Below are 24,566 nucleotides of genomic sequence, written 5' to 3' on the forward strand. Positions count from 1 at the left end.
AAACAATAGACCATGAACCTAAAGGGTATTTTCTCCTAGCTTTCTGATATTATGAGCCAGTCTGATTCTGGAGCCGCCCTGCATGTATGTATGTGTGTGCCGTCAAAAAGGTCTTTGTCCCACTGCTCGTAGATATGTAGGCGGAGATGGCACTGGTAAAGTAGTACACTTGTGAAATCAGTGGAAATTTTCTATTTCGCATTTGACAGACTGGGAAGTCTCACGCTTAGGTAAGTAGGTACTCAAGGTTGCTATGTGGCTAGGGGTGATAGAGAGATCACTTCTGTATCAAGACTGATTTGTTTTTTACAAAATAAGTGCAAGATATAAATATGTTGATTAACCTTTGGATACCTCAAAAATTGGCTTTATATATTGAAAGGAAGAAAGACCACAGAACGCATGCCTCGAACTGTCTGACTTTCAGAAATTTAGTAAAATATTTTATGTTGATCTTTCAGCTTTAAAATGTATAAAAGTCAGCCAGTTGACTCGATGTCATCCTTCCAAAGCCATGACTTTTAGGAAGTGGTAAATAAGAGCTTTTCCTACTTCTCATGTTTTATTTGTCATCTAGACCAGAAACTTGTCCATAACCTTTCCTTTATCATTATGGCAAGGTAAATAATAATTTACCTTAATAAGGATAAAACCAAGAAGTAGCAGTCAAATGGTTCAACTAAAAAAGACAGAGTACATATATTTAAATCTAGATTCCTCTGTGCACAAAAAAGTCACACTTTTGATGTGACGTATTCTCTGGGTCTTGGCATTCTTGATAACAAAGGAAGCAAAGGAATTCTGCAGCCAGGGTAGGATTTATAAACCAAAAGTCATCCGCTTAAAAAGGACAAGCCCGTTATGAGGGAAAAGAGAAAAGAAGCCCCATCGGCTGGGAATGAACTTGATAGTGATCAGGAAGATTAACCTCTTCCAAAACATAATAAGCACACATAATACTTCAAAGATGAGCAACAGTGCCTATACATCACTGCTTGGGTGCATTACCAGGAGCAAGGTAAAAAAGGATTCCTAAGGGCCAAGGTAAGTGGTTTGGGTGAAAATGTACCACAAAGACTAGAGGGAAAGCTCTGGAAACTGCTGGATCATCAAATCAATAGACGCAAAGATGACTAAGTTAGGTCACTTTATGCAGTTTAAACATTTGTGCAGGGAGTCCCCCCATGCAGCCTTTTATTGACAGCTACAGATCAATGGTAATTTTTTATCATTTTCAACCTACATAAACCTATTGACCCCATGGCCACCTTTGGGGCACTTCAAGTCGTCAAAAATAATCAGAGGAGATGGTGTAAAATTGTCAGACTGCTGAAGACTCCAAGTAGTTTCATGTGCCCCCAGGAGCAGAGTTGAGAGGTTAAAATGTAACTCAAATTGCCAGCAGAACCTCAACTAGCTGAATGTTCCACAGAGTCGTGTCTTTATGTCTCATAAAAGGATGCACTGATTTGTATCCTGACTCTGACCCTCATGCATATAAGCTTTTTTTTTTCTTTTAAAGGCTAAGTCTCATTGGAAATATTAGATTGTGGAGAATGGACTATTCCAGTTTTCCTTTGTTGAGTCATTCTTCTTATCTGCTGCCTAACAAAAGAAGTTAATATTCGTCTGGCATAAAGAGTATTAATATTATGTGGATGCAGACATGGAAAGGAGCAAGACAAAAGGAAAGCCAGTGCAAGTTGGTAGCCCAGAGGTCAGGGATAACAAAAATATATCTCACACGAATCAGTAGGACAGAAGAGTGAAGAGAAAAACTGAGCAAATAATGACAGTGGAGAGGAAGGAGGGAACTAAATGGAGATCATCTCTGTGGGGAAAGGAAGAAATGGGGACCAGAGGAGCAAAAAGGAAGAAAATGGTTTTAATGATGACCTTGACGCATCAGGGAGACAGAATGTTACATTCTCAAAGGAAGGGATTTAACCCAATTCATTTAAGACCCATGGTGCATAAGCAAATATTCTGAATTTAAGGAAAATAACAGGTAACTGAAGAAACTAACAAGACAGAACTCAATTCAAGAATGAGCTGTGCCCAAGTTTTACAGCAGGATTCATCTAAAATAGTGAACTTTGGTGTTAGAATTCCACTGAGGAGGGAATAATTTCCTAAAATGTTGAAGAATAAATTGGTGAGGATTGTCTTACCGCCTAAAAATTTTCTTCAATTTTTTCATATGGTCTTTCCTAATCATTGACAAAAAAGCAATGAGGTTTATTGTGTGTGTGTGTGTGTGTGTGTGTGTGTGTGTGTGTGTGTGTGTGTGTGTGTGGTGTAGCTCTTCAGAAATAACACATTAACAACAGATGGGAACCTGCCCTCAGTACAAATTTATGATATAAAAATTCTCCTCTACATTTCCTTCCCACTTACAACATGTGATAGATTTTTTTTCTCTCAAGATATAGACCAAAGTAAGCGTGACAACTGTTGTAATCACCTTTTGCAGGAGCAGACCTCTAAACATTTCTGTGCCAGGCATGCACGAACTTCAACTTGAAATCTGCAGGTCGTTTTTCTACATTAGATGATAAAGGTTTTGAGGCCAGTGTATTTTGAATACTTCTGCTTTCTGAGTATCTGAGCTGTAAATGTTTATTAAAAGAATCTATAATGAAATCAGTTTTGTTATTTTTTTAATGGTTGCCTGGAGTGTGTTGGGTGACTGAATGCCGGTTGTTAATCATTAAGTACTCATGTTACCAAAAGTGTTTGATAGTATTGCCATCTAGGGGCTGAATAGAATTCTCAGCTCTGAAATAAACCGTAATTGAGCAGGTGCTGCTATTGACAACATACATATGTTTTTGCTTTATAGCCCACATGCTTTCCATGTTTCTATGACAAAAGCTATCTCTAAATGTTCCCCAACAGCCTACCTTTTTTATATATAATCTGTTAGTGGTGATTACTATTTTCTTTGGAGCTTATGCTTTTGTTGGCATCTGTTACTGAATATCCTGAACAAAGCATTTTTCTTTTTTTGCATTATTAATCTTGCCCATGTCTGCCCTGTTTCCACAGAACAGGAATCATTTATCAGAAAAGAATATTTGTAATCAGGACTGTAGCATTGTGAGATTTAATATTCATTATGGCCAGTCAAGTTCTGTGCTGTATTTATCTAAAAGACCAATCCAGTGTGGTGGGGAAAAAAGTTTTAAATATTTATGATCCAACTTTTAATATTTAAAAAAAGAGAAATTAGTATTTCTGTAAAATTTTTTTCAGAGTCTGGTCGCTTTGCAAATGTTTAAATATTAAAAGATTTCAAGAGGTTAGCATGTAGTATCGTAATGGGACCCACTGTAGCAGGAAAATTGGCTTCCCGAGCTTTTGATAAGTAAAGGAAATTCTGTTTTCTCTAGTTGTGTTTAACACATAATAAGAAACATTAACATAGTTGAAACTGACAACCAAAAATGTAAAGAAACAGTGTCAGGAATTATTTCTAGGGTGCGTAAGGGTTTCATCTAACTGGTTCTTTTTTTTTTGGAAAATGATTCAGTTCGACTTTGCCACCTTGTTTTAGATTTTATTCAAAATGATATTTGGATGCTCTCAAGTTAAGGACAATTGCCATACACATAACTTTGATGCTTTCAGGTATCTACTCTCAGAAATAACTTCCACCTCACATTCCTCCTCCTGTGTTCACCAAGAAAACAGAACAAATGAAGGCTCTCTGTCACATTTGAACATCTAATAAGCCAAAGCTGACCTCACATACCATTAATTGTAAATATTACACCAGTGAAAATTCTTTGTGGTGTTTCACATCCAGTGGTCATGGCACACAACAGAAAGTGTGTGTGTGTTACCTATATGCACATTACTGGTCCCCTTGAAGATATAATTACTATCTGTAAAAATACATGCCCATCCAGCCCACATGTGGAAAGACCACCTGGGCCTTTTCAAAATATTAAGATTCTTAGCTCCAGTTTGGTTATGCAAAATATGTTCGATGTTTCTCTCCAAGCAGGAAAAAAACTAATTCTGCTCTCCTTTGTTTTTGTTTTTTTTTTCTTTTAAACCAAGAAAGACCAAATTCTCAAAGCGTCACTAATAATTACTTTGGGTTAGTTCCATAGTTTTTGTTACAGAGTTTTTACCACCTGAGAATATTTTCACATTACATTAAGAGGAGACTTCTCTAGGAGTTTGTGCATTTAAAGTTCAGTTGGCTTGTTATTACTGTTCTTCTGCGTTTGTTTTATTGCATTTGTGAGATATAAATACACACCAAGAGAATGAAAGGGGGAGGTAGGGAGAGTCTTATGTATAAACAATTAGTACTGGGGGTTAATGAAAGAGAATTAGGATCGTTCAGGTTAAATCGCCAAGTCCTTAAATGTGTCCCATCCTTTGTCACGCACTTGGTGCCACTGATTTCCATCGCGAGCCAGATGCAGCACCAACTTGAGGTATTGCAGATTTTTTCATGTTATATATGACATCCTTTGGGTTATAAGCTCTGAAAAGGTAAAAATCTGGGCTGATCCACACTTTGTGCATGTCTGAAATCACACAACATTAAGCAATATATTTAGGATGTCAAGAGTAAGAAAAAAATCACCACGTTGCTTTCTTAATAATTCAAAACTCTGCCGTGATATTTGTGCTGCCCCTGCTGATGTACCGTGGTCAGAAAATGACCTTCCAACAATCATTAGCAGTTTGTAAAAGAAAACTAACCTGTTAATCTTCTTACAGGGAACAAGCCATCAAGCCCACCTGTTTGGTTTAGAACCATTCACAAGGTATCACATTGGTGTTGTGGCCACAAACCAAGCAGGAGAAGTTTCAAGCCCCTGGACTCTAGTTCACACCCCAGAATCTTCCCCAAGTGGACTGAGCAACTTCACAGTAGAACAGAAAGAGAAAGGCCGGGCATTGTTACTACAGTGGTCAGAGCCAGTGAGAACCAATGGTGTGATCAAGGTAATGTCTACCCGGACTATGAAATCATGCTTGGTGGTCTCCAGATAAATAGATGATCCCTGACATGCCATCAGGTCACTGTGGGAAAACACCCTTCACAGCCTGTTTAATTATCCTTGATAGCTCCTCCAGGCACTTAATCATAGATCAGAGAAAACTGGCTCACATGTGCTAATGCTTCCCATGGACCCAACACTGGGCAAAGTGCTCTCCATGGATTATCTCATTTAATCTTCACATCAACCCTACTAGGTGGTACACCAAACTGCATGTGGCGTATAAAGCCTGAATAACTGTCCAAGCCCACATAGCAAAGCGTCATATTGGGATTTGAAGTCAGGAAGTCACACCGGAACTAAACTCTTACTGCCTCTTGAATGATCCTGACCAGTTAATAGCACAAGTTTTGCCTAATTTATGCTTTGAACAGAGCTTTCTAAGCAGAAAGTAAGAAGCATTGCATGTCCGCTTACTCCTCGACCTCTGTACAGAGCCATGGGGAAGAGTCTTACCAATGCCATACATGTATCCCAGGCTTCGCCATCCTGTGGGCACAGATGAGCTGGCATTTCCATTATTATTCAGTTTGACTTTGCCACCTTGTTTTAGGTTTTATTCAAAATGATATTGGGATGCCCGCAAGTTAAGGAAAATTCCCATACACATAACTTTGTCTGATGCTTTTGGGCATCTACTCTCATTTTGCCCCTTTGAACCATTACCCACTTGAAAGTCGGCCTCATCTGTCTTTCTGATATTCTTCCCCAAAGGTGGTAACAACTCACCTGTCAGTCTGTCACTGCTCTGCCTCCAGACCCCTCCGGCCCCAAGCACCTGGGTCCCCATCAGCTGCCTTCTGTGGGCCAGGACTGCAGAATCTCCAGCCTGCAGCTGCTCTGGGCTCTCTGCCTCTCCCCAACCACTCCCTCACATGGTGGCAAAGACTCCTGCATTAGTTCCATATGGAAGAGTTGTATCTAAGTTGTGACTTTGCAAAAAAATTCCCTGAAAATCCTATGAGGGGGATGACAGCAGGAAATTGCCTAAAACATCGACTTAGAACTTTAACTCAAGCTTACAGGTCCAACCTTTGGGTCTTCTTATAGGCTGCCTCGCTGCTTGGGTATGGTGACTGTCTCTCACTCTCAGCCTCCTCGCTCCAGGCCTGCTACAAGTAGCAGAAGTGAGGTGCTTCTGCCAATCTCCCTACATGTAGCAGGGCCAGACTTTCCCTGCTCTGGGACAGGAGGCTTCACCCATAGTCCACAGCCTTAAAATCCAAGCCACAGCCTGAAGGTTCCCATTAGAGGAATGAGTCTCTCGCCTCACACCCATCAAAGCACTCTTCTTTGTGAGGGTTTGTTTCCTGTCCCAGCATCTGTGTCTTCCCAGCATGATCTACAGCAACAATATCTACCCCTTTCACCTTCATTTTCATTTCACCAAGTATTTGTTGAGTTTCTATTAAGTGCCAGGCATTTTATTTGGGAGAGAACAAGACAGCAGGATCTCTTCTGTCCCTGACCTTACATGTGTTTGTGATAGATGAAGGGGGGTGGGTATAAGATGCAACGAAAAGCCAGCACACAAACAAACAAGGAAATTTCAGAGAGTGATGAATGCTGTAAAGAAAACAGAGTAATGTCATTATGCCTTATCAGGCTAGTTTAGAATGGATGATCATTTGAATTGAGTTGACATTTGATCTGAGTCCTGAATGACAAGACAGAGTCACTCATGTGAAGATACGAGAGCAAAATGTTTCAGACAAAGTGAACAGCTAATGCAAGGCCTGAAGCCAGGAATGAACTTGGTATATTCAAATGAAGGGAAGAAATCCAGTGTGGGTGAAGCACTGGGAGGGAGAGAAAGATGACACTAAATGAGACTGGAGGGATTAGGAGGAGGCAGATTGTGCCCAACCTTGTGGGCAATAAGGAGTTTGGAATATATTCTAAATGCAATGAAAAGATATTGAAGGGTTTAGGCAGAGAAATAGCATAAACACATTTATGCTTTTCAAAATCACTCTGGCTGCTATGTAGAAAATGGACTATGAGAAGTCTGGTAGAGTTTAGAGGCTATGAAATAATTCAGGTAGAATTGGTGGTTGCTTAAATTGGAATGGAATTCGTGAAGGTAGAGAAATACAGGTGGATTGATGATATATTCAGAAGGTCAAGGTGATGAGATTTGTTAACAGACTGGATGTAACACATGAAGGAAAAGCGATGCTTCAGAATGACTCCTGGATTTAGAGTGTGAGCCGTTGACTGGGAAGGTAAGCTTGTAAGACGTGTAGGTTTGAGAAGACAAGCAGACAGTTGGGGGTACAAGTCCAGAGCTCTCCCGAGAGTCCTTCACTACGATATATATCTGTATTTGGAAATTATTAGTAGATGGGTGATATTTAAACCCATGGGCCTGGAGGAGACCAGCTATTGAGGGAATAGATGAAGTGGTGAACGGGAAACCTGGTTGGATGGCTTGAGAGAATGGCAAGTGAGGGAATGAAAAGAGCACCTCTTTGGAGAGTAAGTGAAAATAAATGCAGAAAAATGGGGCAGTCACTAGGGCATCAAGAAGTTTTATTTAGAAATCAGTGAAGGATAGTAAAGTGTACTGCAACACTGATGGAAGCATGCCAGTAAAGGGAAATAAACTGGTGATGCAGGAGATAGTGAGAATAATTGCAGGAGCAAAATCTGTAGGAAGGACGAAGGAGTGGGACCCAGAGCTCAGATGGGCTTCCACAGGGGTAGAGATCCTTCACCCACTGCAAACAGGAAGGAAGACCAACAGGTAAGTCCAGATTCACGCAGAGATGGCAGTGATGATAAATAACATGAGAACATTCCTTTCTGCCTGCTTCTATTTCCTCAATCAAATATGTGGTTCTGTCAACAACTGCCTGCCAAGGAAGGAAGAGAGAGTTGGCAGTTAGCGGGGAAAGGAGAAGATAGGAAATATTCACTTTGGAAAATGAGAGAGCAAACAGATGGGAAGATGGAATAGGATGGAAAGTTGGTAATCACCTGTTCAAAATGTATGGTCGGAAACTCAAAGTGAGACCAGTCAGCATATTTGATTGTTTTTCTCCAAATGCAGTTAGCAGCTAAGGTACACAAGGAGAGGTAAATAGAACACTAGTGGAGAGTTGGAGATTTTCCAGGTGGCTATGAGGGGGGCCAGAGAGTCACAGAGATTTTCATACTGATGGAATCTAAGCTATCTTCAGAATATTCTTCATTCTCCTTTTCTCAAGGGTATGGTCTTGCCCTGGTACCCCAACAAGAATACCACACCACAATACACTAGTCCAACATAAATAGATTTCCCAAAGCCTAGGCCATTTAATCTTAAATAACATTAAAGTATATCAACAATCCTAAATTAAGCTTCCCTAGGAACTCCTTGTGGGAATGTTTCAAATTTCATGCACCTCCCAAGGGATTTGGTTCTGTGTCTGAACCCCTCTTGAGAGACGTCACTGCAGGGAGTCACTACCCTCTACGAAAATGTCACATCTCTCAGGCACGCTGGAGCAGAACAGGATAGAAAACCACTATTCAAAAAAATCTACATTCAGGTTAAGTTCCTACCCATCTTTTCCAAAGAACAATGAATAGTGTGGGTTGAAAACTTGCTCTACATTTAGACGATGGGTGTGTCAGATGGTTTTCCCCAAAACAAAAGAACACTTTGCTCCAAAGGAGAAATCAATTTTTCCAAGGCTTGCATGAAAAACCAAAGTGCTTTTCCCCATCTTCTACCATCAAGTTTGTATCTTTATTTCTGTATATGTGTATAACGTATATGTGTGTATGTGTGTGCACCTACACACAGATACGCACACAGTTTCAGCTCCGGCACCCTGGTACAAATGATTAAGTTTTATAATTCCATTTCCCAGCAAATGCTCTGAGAGATAGACAATGTAAATATGCCCTACATACCCTACTCAGGATGCGATTAGAAGTGTTTAGTATCTATAAAACACGGATTTGAGTATTATTCCCTATTTAAAAAAAATAAAAACTAGAGGAAACCAAATGAGCACTCTTTAAGTCAAAGAATCAGGCTTCAATAGCCCTTAGCTTTCAGAAATATGTTTCCATGATAGCAACATTAAAAAAAAAAGGCAAAGAAAACCATTGTTCTTTCTGTGGACTTTACCTGGAAAAGATCACATTCCCCAAATTAATCAGACTGCTTGCTCTGTATTAGGATGAATAGGAGGGGGGTAAGTTTAAAAGGGACAAAATAGCCACACCAAGAAATCACATGCTACGATTATTTTCCCTTTGCGTCTCTTCCCCCTGCAGACATACAACGTCTTCAGTGACGGCGTCCGGGAGTACACAGGCTTGGGTCGCCGGTTTCTCTTCCGACGCCTGGAACCCTTCACTCTCTACACACTGGTCCTGGAGGCCTGCACCGGGGCAGGCTGCGCACACTCAGCGCCCCAGCCTCTGCGGACGGACGAAGCCCCTCCCCACTCTCAGTTGGCTCCTACAGTCCAGTCCATGGGGTCCACCAGCGTTGAGCTGAGCTGGTCTGAGCCTGTTAACCCAAATGGAAAGATGATTCGCTATGAAGTGGTTCGCAGATGCTTTGGGGGAAAAGCTTGGGGGAATCAGACAATCCAGGCCCATGAGAAAATTGTTTTCACAGAATATAACACTGAAAGGAATACATTTACGTATAACGACACAGGTTTATGGCCATGGGTGCAGTGTGAATACAAAGTCCTCTCTTGGAATTCAGCAGGCCGTACCTGTAGTTCCTGGAATATGGTAAGGACGAGGCAGGCGCCTCCAGAAGGCCTCTCTCCACCGGAGATAGCCTGTGTGTCTATGAATCCGCCCAAACTGCTGATTTCCTGGGTCCCACCAGAGGAGTCGAATGGTGTCATCCAGTCCTACAGGCTTCAAAGGAACGGCACGCCCTATCCCTTCAGCTTCGATGCTGTCACTCTCAGCTATACCGACGCAGCCGTGCTTCCTTACTCCGCGTACAGTTACGCGGTCACAGCCTGCACCAGCGGAGGCTGCTCCACCAGCAAGCCCACAGACACCACAACTCCCGAGGCCCCTCCAGCCGGTGTCAGCCCCCCAGACCTTGGGGCCGTCAGTGGTACTCAAATAAATGTATCCTGGTCACCACCATCAATTCCAAATGGGAAGATCACTAACTATCTCCTTAGGTTTGATGGGAAGGAGCACCTTGCTGGGCAGAGTCTGTGCCTGGCGGTTGCCCACCTGCAGCCTTATACTCAGTATAATTTCTCCCTAGTGGCCTGCACGAGTGGAGGATGTACAGCTAGTGCACCGAAATCCGCGTGGACGATGGAAGCCCCTCCCCAAAACATGGACGCCCCAAAGCTGCAAGTCACAGGCTCAGAATCCATAGAAATCACCTGGGAACCTCCAAGAACTCCAAATGGTCAGATCACAAGTTATGAACTTAGGAGGGATGGAATCATGATATATGCTGGCCTGGAAACTCGCTATCGTGATTTCACTCTCACCCCAGGTGTGGAGTACGGCTACACGGTGACTGCCAACAACAGCCAAGGGGGTGTTTTGAGTCCACTTGTCAAAGATAGAACCAGCCCCTCAGCACCTTCAGGAATGGAACCCCCAAAACTGCAGGCCAGGGGCCCTCAGGAGATCTTAGTGAACTGGGACTCTCCAGTGAGGACGAATGGCGATATTGTCAACTATACCCTCTTCATCCGTGAGCTGTTTGAAAGAGAAACAAAAATCCTGCACATAAACACAACCCACAGTTCTTTTGGTATGCAGACATTCACCGTGAGCCAGCTGAAGCCCTTTCACAGGTAGGCAGATGACTGACTTTGCTGAGAACAAACCGTTGTCCTTTCTATGGCTTGAGCCTTCCACTAGTTGGAATGAAGGCTCTAATAGCAAGATACGTGATGTGCTCAACTCTACCCACATCCATATCCAGCCAAAACCTCCTTTCATAATTATGGAGGGAAATTCTTGTAGGTGACATTTTCCAGAAATTCTTGCAAGAGTCAGCTTTTTGGAAATGTTTGCAATTCTCTATGATATCTAGAACAAGTAGCACAGAGTGGGGGCTATTTCCCTGAGGGTAGTCCCTCCTAGAAACATGCAGGTCCCTGGACAGTTCTGAGAGCCCCAGTGGGGTATCTGATCCAGGCTATGAAGAAAATGAGGTATTATTTTAAAGTATGGAAAAAGTGCCAGTGATTGAGAGCTATTAACCAGCCAGCTGAACTGATCCAAAATTTGTTCTGGGGAGAGTCCTTTCTTTGAATCCAGAGGTTCTTTCAGGGATAATGAGGCTCCTCTGACTATTTTCTTAACGTCTTAGTTCCCCCAGCTCTGATCTCATGGTTTCTCAGGACAGTGGAACTTTGCCAGCTCAGGTTTTCTCAGCGGTCCCCTCTGGGCTATCTGACATACATGGATGCGTGGCACTCTCTCCATGAAGGAACCTTACCACAAGCCCTCTTCCCATAGCTTAAAGAATTGCTTGGCATTTTTCCCCATCACATTTTAAGTAACTTACATCCCCAGAGAGAAGAGTAATAAAAGGCATTTTATGTTTAAAATTTAGTAAAATGAACAGAACCACTTAAAAAAATTAAAGGCTGAAGGAGTGTTGATTTCCAACCACCATTAGTAAAATTCAGCTATTAGTGTAATCTACTGGTGTGTAGATTAGATCTCTCCTATAATTATCTCTGATATATAGTGCTGTTTAAATGAAACACAGTCCTATGCATCCACTCATGACAATTTTTTTAGGGTCATATTAAATATTAAACAATAATTAAAACTTCTGCAGGTATTTTCCATAGCTAACCCACATGCTCTGTGAGTTGGCTTTTATCTTACTCTGATTCAGGGCATAAAAAAAGGTCTTATGTTATCTGCAGAGCTGTACATTTCATACTGGATTTCTCTTTACCTGACTAGCACCTACAAGTTTTAAAAATCATATCAACTTGCTCGCCTTTGAAACTCTTACTCAAAAAGATTATAAGGGAGGGAAAAGGTTTCCAAATGTGAGAGAGGCATTTTTCCTAGGCTGGGAAAATTTAAAAAAAAATGTTTGCTGTATCTGATAAACCTGGAAATGCTTATAAGGCAATAAGAGATTCTATTCATTGTTCACAGTAAAGATGTAAGTGTCATTAGTGATTTAGAATATCACTTCTGTATGAAGCTGGAGCTCATGTAGTTTGGAGTTATTCCAGCAGATTAATGTTTACTGAATACTGCAAACTAGTGTGAGCTCCTTGGGGTAACCCCAGCTGATCTGTAGGCAGAAGGAGGCTGGCAATACCCTACGGAGCAGATGGACTCGGATCCAGAAATACCACAGATAATCCAGAAAACAGATAATCCATTATGTGGAAAATTGAAATTGACTTCATAGAATTGCTTAGAAGTGAGTGAGACCTGCCATCCATAGCTATGGATGTGTTCATTAGAACACTGGACTTGTCCCTCGTGGTAGAGATGGGCAGGAGAGGACAGGGAGGGAGCCAGGAGCAGAAAGGGGAATAAGAGATGCCATGAAGGGAGAAAGAAGTGTCATTAAGAACGGGGCAGGGGAAGCAGAAAGAAAGCAAGTGGAAAGACAGAAAGCAGAGATTAGACAAGGGAATGCAGAAAATAGAACAGGAAAAGGCTGGAACCAAAAAGAAAAAAAAGGGAGCAAGAAAGATGGCTGGAGCTTCAGGGAAAATCAGAAGTGTTATAAAATCAGCAGGGCATGGGAACAGGAGAAAAAAAAGATTCATTTGCAGCCACAGGCACTTAACACTAAACAAAAGCCCCTTTTGTTGGAAGGGAAAAGTCCCTGCTATGTAAATAGACTTTTCCAAGTGGCAGGAGACCAGGTATGAGGCAAAACATAATTGATTGGCTGAATTTAACTGGATGGTGATAAGATGTCTCTGTGATTGATAATCTAGTGAATAGCTGGGTTAACTTTGGCCCCAACAGGTCTTTGTTTGTTGTAAGAGAGCCTGTTTTAAGATGTCAGGTAACAGGGGAGGGGATTTATTACCACTGAGGCCTTAACTCCATGATGTTCCTTCATCACCTGGAAAACATTCCTGAGGAATCACTTAGCTCTCCCTGCACAGGTAGAGGAGCCCAGGGCTGCTGAGACTTATTCATACTCCCCAAGATCTGCTCTCTCAATCCCTGGGTTAAGTAATTCTGCAAAGTTTCAGAATTTTCATGCTGGAGAGACTCTTGAAATTGTATTTATCCCATATACTCCTGTTCAGAGAAGGATTGTGCCCACTCTCTCCAGACAGGATCTTTGCTTTGCTTTGGAAAGCCAGAAAGATACAAAATGTTCTGAAATATCCATGGAAAAATGACTTTGTTGTTCTTTAAAAGGGTTAGCCACAGATAAGAGTAATGTTAACTTTGTCTTTTTCTCAGGGAACACTGGTCTTTTAAAGGTTCTTCCCAGGAAAATCTATTTTGCCAATAATAGGTAATTTCTGCCTTGTGTCCCAAAGGTATGAAGCACGAATTCAAGCCTGCACCTGGCTGGGATGTGCATCAAGTGACTGGACCACCACGCAGACCCCTGAGATAGCACCCCTGATGCAACCTCCTCCTCACCTAGAGGTGCAGAGGGCTCCGGGGGGACACCAGCCCACAGTTTCCCTTTCGTGGTCAGGACCGCTTCAGCCAAATGGAAGAGTTTTATATTATGAATTGTACAGAAGACAAATAGCAACCCAGCCTGGAAAATCAAGTCCAGTGCTAATTTATAATGGAAGCTCAAGCTCTTTTACAGATTTCGAACTATTGCCTTTCACAGCGTATGACTATCAGGTAAGAAACGCATAGTATCCACAATTCACTCTGAGATTATCAGCACCTGCCTGTAAAAATGGCTTGCAATTTGAAAAGCCTCTTAAGGAAACATGGGGCTTGAGGAATTTAATAATATCCTTTAAAAGGTTTTAGGTAGTAAATGAGGGAGGAAAGACCATATTCATTTGCTTTCTTCATTTCCTTGGTTCTCGGTCCATGTGATGTATGTTTGTTACTCCTATGTAAATTTCAGACAAAGTATTTGCATTTCTTTAATGAAGTGGTTTCTAACCACTAAGTTTCTCTCTGTCAGTGTTGTTTTGGAAGGTGATATACCTTGTTAAAAGAACTCTTTGAAAATAATTCATTACTTGTACCAAGACAAAATAAAATCTAATGATAAGCATCCCAGCCCCTATGCTCAAAAAGATAGGGGGTGTTAAGAAAAGTTTAGAAGATAACAACTAATCCGTGCATAAGGATGAAGTAAGTTCTGCATGAGGGCAACCTAAATAATAGGACTTTGCATATCCCTAAAAAGCCAAGAATTAAGAAAATTTTCTGAAAGTATTTTGAAATCTGTAGAGAACTTCTTTCAGGTTTGTTTTGCTCTATCAGAGCACATTTGCATTCTTCTTGTCACAGCAACCCTATTTCCAGTGGGAAATGATTCCCCCACCCCTTATTCAGAAGTGGTGAGAATGTCAATCAACATGTCAGGCTGTCTCCTAGCCAAGTGGTGGGCACCTGAGTGAAGTGCAGCTCTCAGGCTGCCTGGGGCTTGATCTTCAGCAGAGTGACTCAGAATTTTAAAAGGTGGAGGTGGGAAATCCTGAAAAAGTCTCCTTAACCTCAATGCACAAGTGTTTCTTATCACTGCTATTTCCAAGCATGGTTCTTCAACTGTTCTCCCTATATCCTATTTAACTCCCTATATTTCTAATAGATACCTTTTTGCCTTAGTCAGAGGCAGATTCTCTTGCTTGCAAAGGACGCTTGCTGACTGATGCAAGCACTCAGTGCCAGGCACAATGCAAGTGCAATTTTCTGAAACAGGAAACTGAGCCTTGAAAAGCTTCCCAGAACCAGAAATAACAAAATCACTAAGTCCCCAGGAATATGGTGAGCAAATCAGTGAGTACACTGGTTAGATGTAACATTCAAGTGCAGAAAGAGTGTGTTTTCAGCCAATAATTATGGGGCAAATTGCTGAACGAAGTTAATAAGAACTGAAAATACAGATTCTTGAATGATTTGGAAAAATACACAGATATAAATCTATAATCCTTTGTTTGCAATTCCAAATCTAAAAATTTCTTAAAAACAAGCTTTTTTCTAAGGTTTGGCACATCTCATTTGGCAGCACAACCTAATCTAAACAAACTTGAGACTATTTACAGCATTTATTTATTCCATTTAATGTGAATATTTATATGTTTTGCTGGAGAAATATTGTGTTTTATTACAAGACCATTCTGGGGATATTACAGAGCATGCAGTCTATGTATTGTATTACATTTCCAAAATTTGAAAAATAAAATAAAATTATTTCAAAACACATCAGGCCCCAAGGGTTCTGGGTAAGGATTGTGATTTTTGTCTTGGAAAACAAAATACCGATTGATGCCACAGTTGGGAACAGAATACTGTTCAAAACAGCGAGAACCTGTGTGGCTATCCTTTTGTTCTTTTCTCATTAGCTTTACTGAAAAATGTCAAGTTATGAAACCCTCTATTCTCAATTATCTGTTCTCCCTTATGGATAAAAACACACCTTTGTGAAAGAGCTGGATGGAATCAGCATGAAAAGAATTTGGCCTTTAATGAGGTGAAACTGAATGATCCACAGATGCTGAAAGCAAACCAGTGCTTATAGCTTCTTTGGCATCAGGTTGTGTTGTTAGGTTAAATAATTGGCCACATGATCTGTAGAAGTCTCATCTCGGTTTCTTAAGGAATGGTAAAATCTACGTTCTCACCAGTCCTAAAGACAACCAGGAACTAAGGGATCTGCATTTTAGGAAGGAGGCTAGAGAAAGACCTCAGTCTATGCTGTGTCTCTTATTGTTACTATCAGCTTGGTCTCATGCTCATCCTGCATAATCATTCCACCCCAATGAGAGTGTTTAATTCCGTTTTCATAACCAACTGATCTCAAATTTACATTTACTGGCTAATCCTATGTTGTTCCAACATGAGAAGGATAAAGAGAAGGGGGTATAAATCTAGCCTGTTTGCCCAAAAACCCAGTTGCTACAGGAAATATTTTGAAAAATATAGATTAAATGCTAAAATAAATGAGCTAAAATATTGGTTTTATTTTGCCTGTATAAATTCCGAGTCTGTGTAGACCCTCAGTATTCTTACAGAAGTCATTTAGGAAGTAATGTGCTAAAAGAATTGGTTTCCCTTTAACAAAAGGACATTTTGTCTTTGAGATGAATCTGCATTGCTCTCAAACCTGTCTGGGGGTTGCTTCATCTGCGAGTTGCCTTTCAGAAAATGTTACTGGTCATATTTGTCTTCAGTTCCTGTCCCTGCCACAACAAAGATTTGAAAGGCAGAGACACAATAGCGAAGCAGAGTGGAAGTTTTGTTTGAATATGCTCTAAGGGAGGATTGGCCAGAGTCAAGGTAGACAAAGGCCCCAGACTTTTAGGGGAGGGTCTATTTATCCTGTCCTAGCAGGCAGGACTGCTTTGCTTGACAGGGTGAGGTCATTTGATGGACAGTCCTAGTTATACACCCATTTTTCTTAGTGGGGAAAGTCTTTTCCCAAAACAGCACAGAAAAGCCCATGAGGGTGGGGGGAGGGAGCAAAACCAAAGTTTGATTTTAATGTGAGCTGTGCTTTGGGTGGTTCTTAGTTTTGCTCTATTGCACCTGCATTTGGATCTGGTTGAGACCAGTTTGGCCTGGTCCCTTTGGCTAGGGAAATTAATTTCCCTGCAAAGACTTTGTCGCCTTCAAATGACCCCCTCACTGGGCATTTTTTCCTTGAACCTTATCTTTCCCTTCCCTCGCTGCTCATGTCTACCTTTCTACCTAACAGAAATACCTTCATCATCCTCGATGCTTTGGTCCACCCAGCATCTGTCAGTGAGTTGACCCTCTGCACAGGATTGTAATTTTGAGGTAATCCATGTATTGATAGGGAAGAAAAACAATGAACTACAAAACCTCCCGGAGATGTGGGCCTGTTAATCAGAAGGGTGCTGATGATCTGTAGCTGGGTAGGTGGCCATCCACACATGTGCTCTGTGTCTGGGGCCACTGCCAACCACTGGCCTACGTGGCCTTGTGTGGCCCTTTCACTTCTGTGTTTAAGTCATTGAAGGCAGCTGCCAACATTTAATTATGTGGGAAGAACAAGACTGCTTTCCCTTGTCTAAATGAACCCCCCCCTCCCCATCGCTATATCTGCAGGAAAGGGATTCTCACTGAGGTCGGGGAAAACCCACTCACTACAGGAGACCTTGGAGGGGGAAGACCAGCAAATGTCACTTCATCACAACAAGTCATATAACCAGCTTGGTTTCTGGCATGTTTGAAGCTGGGCAAAAACCATGTGGTACTAACAACAGGCACCATCGAAGTTTCCAGCAATACCTCAGTATTGAATGCCGTAAAGATAGTGGCCCCCAGTGTCCCAGCACAGCAGGATTGCTCAGAGAGTGTGTTCAAAGTGCAGATTGAGGGGTGGGGAGTGCAGGGTGCCAGCAATCTGTACTTTTAACAAGCAGCCTAGATGGCCTACAACCCACTTTTTTGAGAAATACTGCCCCACAGGGGACAGCATTGTGGCTATGCTACTTAAACCCGATTTCAAGTGGTGATTTCCTAAATCAGTGGTTCTCAGCCCTGACTGCACATTAGAATCACCTGGGGAACTTTAACAACATTCCCATCGCCCCGGCCCCATCCCCCTGCAGTTCTGATTCTGGGATGGGTCCAGGCATCAGCGCGTTTCAAAAGGTCCCCAGGTGATTTTAATGTGCAGCCAGGGATGCGAATCACAGTCCTAAACCCGTCATAAAGTGATTGCCTAAGTAAGTGAAGCCAGCTCCCCTCAAGTGCCTAATTTACATGATGATAATTGATGATCAGCCTATTTGCCTTGATCTAGCCATGGCTTTTCTAAACCGGAGTCCTGTTGTTTTTGGTATGAAGCAGAAAGAGGGACAGGAGATATTATCTGTGAAGTTCCTATCTCGGTTAATCAAACAATTTGTTTTACTCTTCCTCATGGATTTTGTTTGATTTTTGTTGTCGCTGTATTTTTTGCTGCTGTTGTTTCTCAGTCGGGAGCCCTGGTCTTGGCAGTTAGAGTGACATTCACCATCACCTAAAATGAGCATTTTCTTGTTTGATTCATTTCAATACAGCTTCCAGAATTCGGGATTCTGGTGGATCAAACTCTGAAAGGGTCAGGTTTCATAAAACCAGTAAAATCTGAGATACAAACCATAGAAGTTTGGAAGTATTTTTATATTTCACAAGGATTGGAGGGGTGGCTTTGTAGGAGAGCACCCCTTAAAGAGCACACATTCGAAGTGAATTTCAAATACAAGTTAGTTTACCGAAAGCTGATTCTCAAACAACTCCGTAAAAGTGTGATTCATACATAAATGTGATAAATCTGGACTAAAGGAAATTCTTCTAGTGCACAGACCTTTTGCTTAAATGTAGATTATGCATTTGCTGTGCTACAGATATGTACAAATTCAATATGATGTTTTTCCCAGACAATGCTCATTTCTATCTCAACCCTTTCAAAACCAGGTTGTATTAATATATTATAATACAAACCTCCAAATTCTTTGTGGGGAAGTTCTTAATTGTTTAGCTAGCAAATTAAGACAGTAGTGTCTTTGCAGGCTTCAGAGGGGGACCTGGGTGTGAGTGTTCTCCGTATGAAGTTTCAGTATCTACCTGCAGGGGGTGAGCAGAGGGGCTGATGAGCAGCCCTTGGTAACTGGGATTTCAGGCATACTCTCGCTGTATTTGCTGAGACATGCCATGGCTCCCCTTTCACTCAATCATGCTGTCAGTGACTTAATTAGTTTGCCTGAAACGTCCCCACTTCGGTAGATGTTTGTGATAAACGCCCACATACACACATGGTTCCTGAAGGCCTCGGGTAACTGGGTGACTGAGAAGCCACAGGTCAGCCTCTGAGGAAGCCCCATGAGTCACTCGTGCGTGGGTCTGATCCTTGGGCTAGTGCTCCGGGAACCCACACAGGGTGGCCATCTGCTACTTTCCAACGGACCAACTTCTCCCAACAGTTCGGTCTGGAAATGTATGCAGAAGAGGGTGGAAGGAAGGTTCGGGAAGGAGACGTGCTTGGGATCCTCAGTCTTCCCACCACAAGCAGCTGCCCGAGGACGGAAGGAGGGCACCGTGGAGGCTTCTCTGCTTCCTGCCCCACAAAGACCACTGCAGTGCATTGGCCGGTGAGCTCGAAGGGAGGAGGCGACACGTAGCAACTGTTACTGTTTCTGGGTCCTTGAGCGCATCAACCTCTCTCAGCCTCTCCTCATCTAAATAGAAGCTCCGTTCAGGTCTACATTCTAGGGGCCTAAGTAGAGGTCATCGCCAGCCAAACGCTTTTAAACATTCTGAACACCCTTTGTCTTCTCTTGATGGGCCTCTGTGATCTATGATTTGTAAAACCTGACAGAATAAATTTTGATCCTAAGCAATTTGATTTTCTAAGAGTATTTAGCTTTAAGTTGTATCAAAGCAAATGAGTATAGGAGATCAGCTTCAGAGAATAGTTACATGGTCCACACCAAAATAGACATACGAAAATACCAGTAGTGGGGTTTGTTATTGAAACCTAAATTTATTGATCGGCTTACTGATAAATTTATGCAATAAATTATAAATATACTATGAAATACAGATGTAAATACATAATAAACCTAATTTATTCAGTTCACGATATATAAGAATCCCATTTAGGTCCTTGGAAAACCTACACCATCAATAAGGTATCTAACAAGTGATAGAAAGTCAGCTTTTACTTAAACAGAAGAGACTTGTTTCTGCTCATCTGTCTGGGAAAGGGACTGAAGAAATTCTTGGCAACCAAGGAAAAGGCACACATGCACTAGGCCCCCGGGGAGCTGGGATTGCAGGGCCTGATGCCGTTGGAGTTGTTCTTTCTCTCTTCCTTTGTCTCAGATGGTTGCCTCTATTCCGCTTCACTCTGCACCCGACTCTCTGCAGGCATCCCCACCTGGGTCAAACCTTCTCTGTGTCTTGGTTTCCTTGTCTTTAAAGTGTGAATAGAAGCCTCATTGAACTTAAGGACTTGCTTTGGGGTTAAATGAGTTGACATGTGAATGTGCTTAGGAATGTGAATGCATAGGAACTACTTAACCAAAATAATCATAGCTACTATTATTACTATTACCCTCCCACCTCAGAGTGGAAAGAGGACTTCTCTCTCTCAATATTATTAAGTCAAACAAGAGCGGGACTCTTACTGACATGAGAGTCAGTCCCCCATCCCAGCACATGCATGCACATGCACATACACATGCATGCACAGGTGCACAGCCAGGGCTTCATGGGAATGCAGGAAGGACTTTCAGCAGAAAGCCAAAACTGCCCCAGCACACTGCACATGCCCACCAGGCTCCTCTGAAATAGCTACAACCCCTATGCTCCTTCCCACTAGGCACTCACAGCCATCCTGTTTTCCAGATGAAGAAACTGAGTGAAAACCACACAGATAGGGCAAGATGCTTGAGTTCTCATAGCCTCACTTTTCTGATTGAATAAGGGGTGTTACGAGAACTGAGGAATGTTGTGTGTCTAGCAGGTTGCCTGTTACAGAGTAGCTCCACCTCCGTGCTCTGCCCTCAGTCCCCCAGTAAATAGAAGGAGACAGAGTCTTCCAAGAGGGGAAAGAGCCAGGTTCAGAGAATCCTTCTGTGTCTCTCGCTGAATCATCACTGAAATGTTAGAATGTAGGAATCTCTCACCAAGAGCACAGCTGGCTCCGAAGGCAGGGTGCCCTTTCAGTGAGGTAGTTTAACCTCCCCTGTCCTTGTCACTTGTCTTCTCAGGAAAAGAATAACTTGCCCCCATAGCCCTGGCTAAGGTTCCTTCCACCTCTGACGGTCTGAATCTCTATTCCCAGGACTTAACTACTGGCTTCAAATTGCTTATTTTCCATTGCTGTCAGCTTTACCCTACCGTTCTCCTGAGCATTTCCTCTATCGCATTTACAGAAAATGTATTGAGCACGTGTTCTGTTTGGTTTGGGACTTGCATTTAATTAGGTATTAATCTCACTAACGTATTTCTGACCAGCGTGGAGGCTTTTGTTTGGTTAGTTTCTCCGGCAAGAACTAAGCGGCTCCCACCCCCAACTCCCACAGCTCAAGGTTTTAAATGATTTATTGATATTGTCTGACTCAAGCAGTGCATTTGTTCTAAAACTTTAGAGCTTGCACACTGAAGCTTAGATTGAAGGCCATCGGGACGTTTCCATGAATAGAAATCCGAATCCTTGCACTGGGCCCAGGGATTTTTTTTTTTGCCATTGGACCTGCTTGTTCCAACAGGAGGTCATTTGCACCTGTGTGTGTGTGTGAGCACACTCAGGAGCATGCTAGTATATACACGTGCACGTCTTTATGTTCTTTCCCTCTCTCAAAGCATCCTTTAGGACTTTATTCTTAAGTTCCTATTGTTGGTAGCCTTTATGTTGCCTTTGAGGTGAGTCATTCACCTGAAGATGGGTTGGTCGCCACCCTAATGCTGATGCAACTCAGATTTATAATATTTCACTTTAGCTGCTATTGATCCTCCTGTCTCTGGGTTGGACACTGGTTTGCTGGCCATAAGATGTTAAATGCAGCCAAACTGTCTCTGGCTGAACGTAGATAATGTAGAATTCCAGCCTGCCCTCCCAGTTCTTCACAAATGGCTCCTATTCAGTGAGATGGCCATAAAAATAAATGCTCCCCAAAACTCAGATCCTCTAAAAATATCCAGGAAAGGGTGAGGCGTGTGTTACTTAGCTCCTTTTGTCCTACTGAGTAGTGAATGATTTGTCACTGTTAAACACCATGTTCAAAGTGCATGCCTAGTTATGAGGATTGGGGCAGGAGAATAAAAGCGAAGAAACCCGAGGACTGAGGACGGCAGGAGGGCACCGTGGAGGCTTCTCTCTGCTTCCTGCCCCACAAAGGCCACTGCAGTGCATTGGCCGGCGAGCTCAAAGGGAGGAAGCGACACGTAGCAACTGTCACTGTTTCTGGGTCCTTGAGCGCATCAACCTCTCTCAGCCTCTCCTCATCTAAATAGAAGCTCTATTCAGGTCTACATTCTAGGGGCCTAAGTAGAGGTCATCGCCAGCCAAATGCTTTTAAACATTCTGAACACCCTTTGTCTTGAATTATCCATGAATAATGCATACATAAAAATACAGGCATGGTAGTATAAGCTATAAAGAGAGATACTTGAAAGACCTGAGTGATGGCACAGCAGACCTAGGGAGAGACAGAGACCCCCATTTCTTCAGGGACAACACGATTTCCACACCAAACTCATGGCCACTCTTATTCCACTCTCTATCCAGGTGGCTTGAGGAGCACAAGTGGTACTTTGATGTCAAAGAGCTAGACTAAAATCATTCCATGGAGACATGAGCGGGCAGTATTTCTCTATTTCTTCAGTCTCACACACACAAAAAATGTTTTCCAAACCTCTCCATCCTTATGATCAAATGCCTGTCTCAGCCCACCCACTGTTACTGGTACCCCTATGAGGTTGGAAACACTCTCTCCTGTCAATCAAGATCTCAGCAGAAAATGGATAGCATACTCATCTGAAGAAAATGAATGAAGAGTGCTTACGGGGATTCTAGCAGGATTAAGAGAATCAACAAGGGGTGTTAAAATACCCAGGGGTCAGCAATAGCCAGAAGCTATTTCTCTCTAGGCCTAAATGGACAGGGGAAGGAGTAGCTCCAGGAACTCAGCAGGTCTGCCTCCAGATGCTTTGGCCATAGAGAAAGAATGCAGTCTTGCCAAATTGTAGTGTCAAAGAGAAAGAGCAGGAGAAGTAAAAAAACAAACAAACAAAAAACTGGATTCTCTCCTTTCTTTGATCAAATCCAACTGGAAGGAAGCCAAAGGGGAAAAGATCCCGGGTGAGGTAGTTTTCAGAGTCAGCCTCCCAGTGTACAAGCAGGCCAGGGAAGGGCAGAGAACAGATCTTGTGGCAAACAGAATGCCCGGCACATCTCCCATCCCTCAGAGTGGAGTGGCTTCTCTCCCAGTATGTGATGCTGCCTTCCCTAGGACAATCCTTTCTAGGCCTGCGGATCACTCTATGATTATTGATAAAATCCTAAGTAAACCTGAAGGCTTAAGGAGGATCTCACTTAAGTCCTTGGGCTGGTAGTATAGTTCCATTAAATTCTAAGTAAACGTCTTGGTCTACATAAAGCAATCAAATCTACAGGTGGAAACAAAGATGTTAACACACTTAAGTGAATCAGATGCCTTCAATTGAAATCTTTAAGAAGACTGTTGAGACTTTCTCTTGTCAGTCGATTTATCTATCTGTTGATGAATCTGATCATTACTAAGATGCCTATAAGTGTCTTGGAAATTGTACAGTTCTCTCGTTGTTACCTATGGGCATATTTGTAATGAGAACCAGAGAAAAAAATCCTTTTTCTCTGAAGAATCCACGGAATTGCTCCGATGTTCCCTTTCACTCCTACTTTAGGATGTTTTTGAGAAATTTTTATTACTAAGAAGGCAAAGTAGAAAATGCAATCCAATCAACAGATTTGATGTTGGAGCAATATTTCTGAAAATCCAGGCTGTCATGTATTCTAACCCTCAAAGTTTGAGAGGAGAAATGTACCTAGAGAAAGATACACAGAGAGTTGTGGCTGAACTTAGAAGGCTGTGAAGGGTTTTCAGATCTAGTGTTGGTCCAGCATGGCTAACTGGAGCTATATAGAATAGTGAGCTATGGAATTGTGAGTTATAGAATTGTGAGTTACAGAATCATGAGTTGTAGAATTGCTATTAGTTCCACTTTCTCTTCAGAGTGATCAAGTCATTCTCTCCTTCCGTTCACACAAATAATATAATAATAACCATTATTATTTATTTAGTGCTTGCTATGTGCTGGGGACTGTGTTAAGAACTTTACATGTATCAACTCCTAATGACCATTTGAGACCAAGGTTATTATAATAATAACAGTTAGAAATCTTATGCATTGAGTGATTAGTTAACATGTGCAAGGATACAACTAGTAAATGGAAGAACTTGAATTTGAACCTTGAGATTCAGGTTCCAAAGAATGATTCTTAAATTTACTCCACAGTCACTCCAAATTTTGTTTGTATACTACTCTGGAATTTTCAAATCTTGATAAAATATTTATAAATGTACTTATCCACCAACCCAGCCCTTGGAAATACCTAAAAACATTATTGCACGTAAATCTCAGTGTAGTCCTGTGAGGTAGGTACTGCTGTTCCTTTTCAAATAACTAAGGAAGTTACCAATAAAATGGCAGAGTCAGAACTTGGGTCCAGACTTTCTGACCCCCAGTCCAGTCACTGTTCCGCTGACCCATAACTTCTTCAAGTCTCCCCCATCAGTAGCATGAACTCCTGATGCTGCAAAGACAAACTGGTTCAGATTGTAAACTAGGCTTCATGAGTTACTGACTCTGTATCCTCAACAATTAATTTAAACTCTCTCTTAGTTT

At 42.1% G+C, this 24,566-nt stretch overlaps 1 protein-coding gene across 1 annotated transcript in view; it reads left to right on the plus strand.

Moving 5' to 3' along the window:
• USH2A (usherin) overlaps positions 1 to 24,566 on the plus strand; it is a 721,517-nt gene that overhangs the window by 655,339 nt on the left and 41,612 nt on the right. Inside the window, exons 62-64 of the mRNA XM_073222145.1 lie at positions 4,741 to 4,968; positions 9,294 to 10,810; positions 13,505 to 13,826. Of these exons, the coding sequence (XP_073078246.1) occupies positions 4,741 to 4,968; positions 9,294 to 10,810; positions 13,505 to 13,826 (2,067 nt within the window). The remainder of the gene's footprint in view (positions 1 to 4,740; positions 4,969 to 9,293; positions 10,811 to 13,504; positions 13,827 to 24,566) is intronic.

The sequence above is a fragment of the Manis javanica genome, chromosome 14, assembly GCF_040802235.1.
Source record: "Manis javanica isolate MJ-LG chromosome 14, MJ_LKY, whole genome shotgun sequence".
In the NCBI taxonomy this organism is placed as follows: domain Eukaryota; kingdom Metazoa; phylum Chordata; class Mammalia; order Pholidota; family Manidae; genus Manis; species Manis javanica.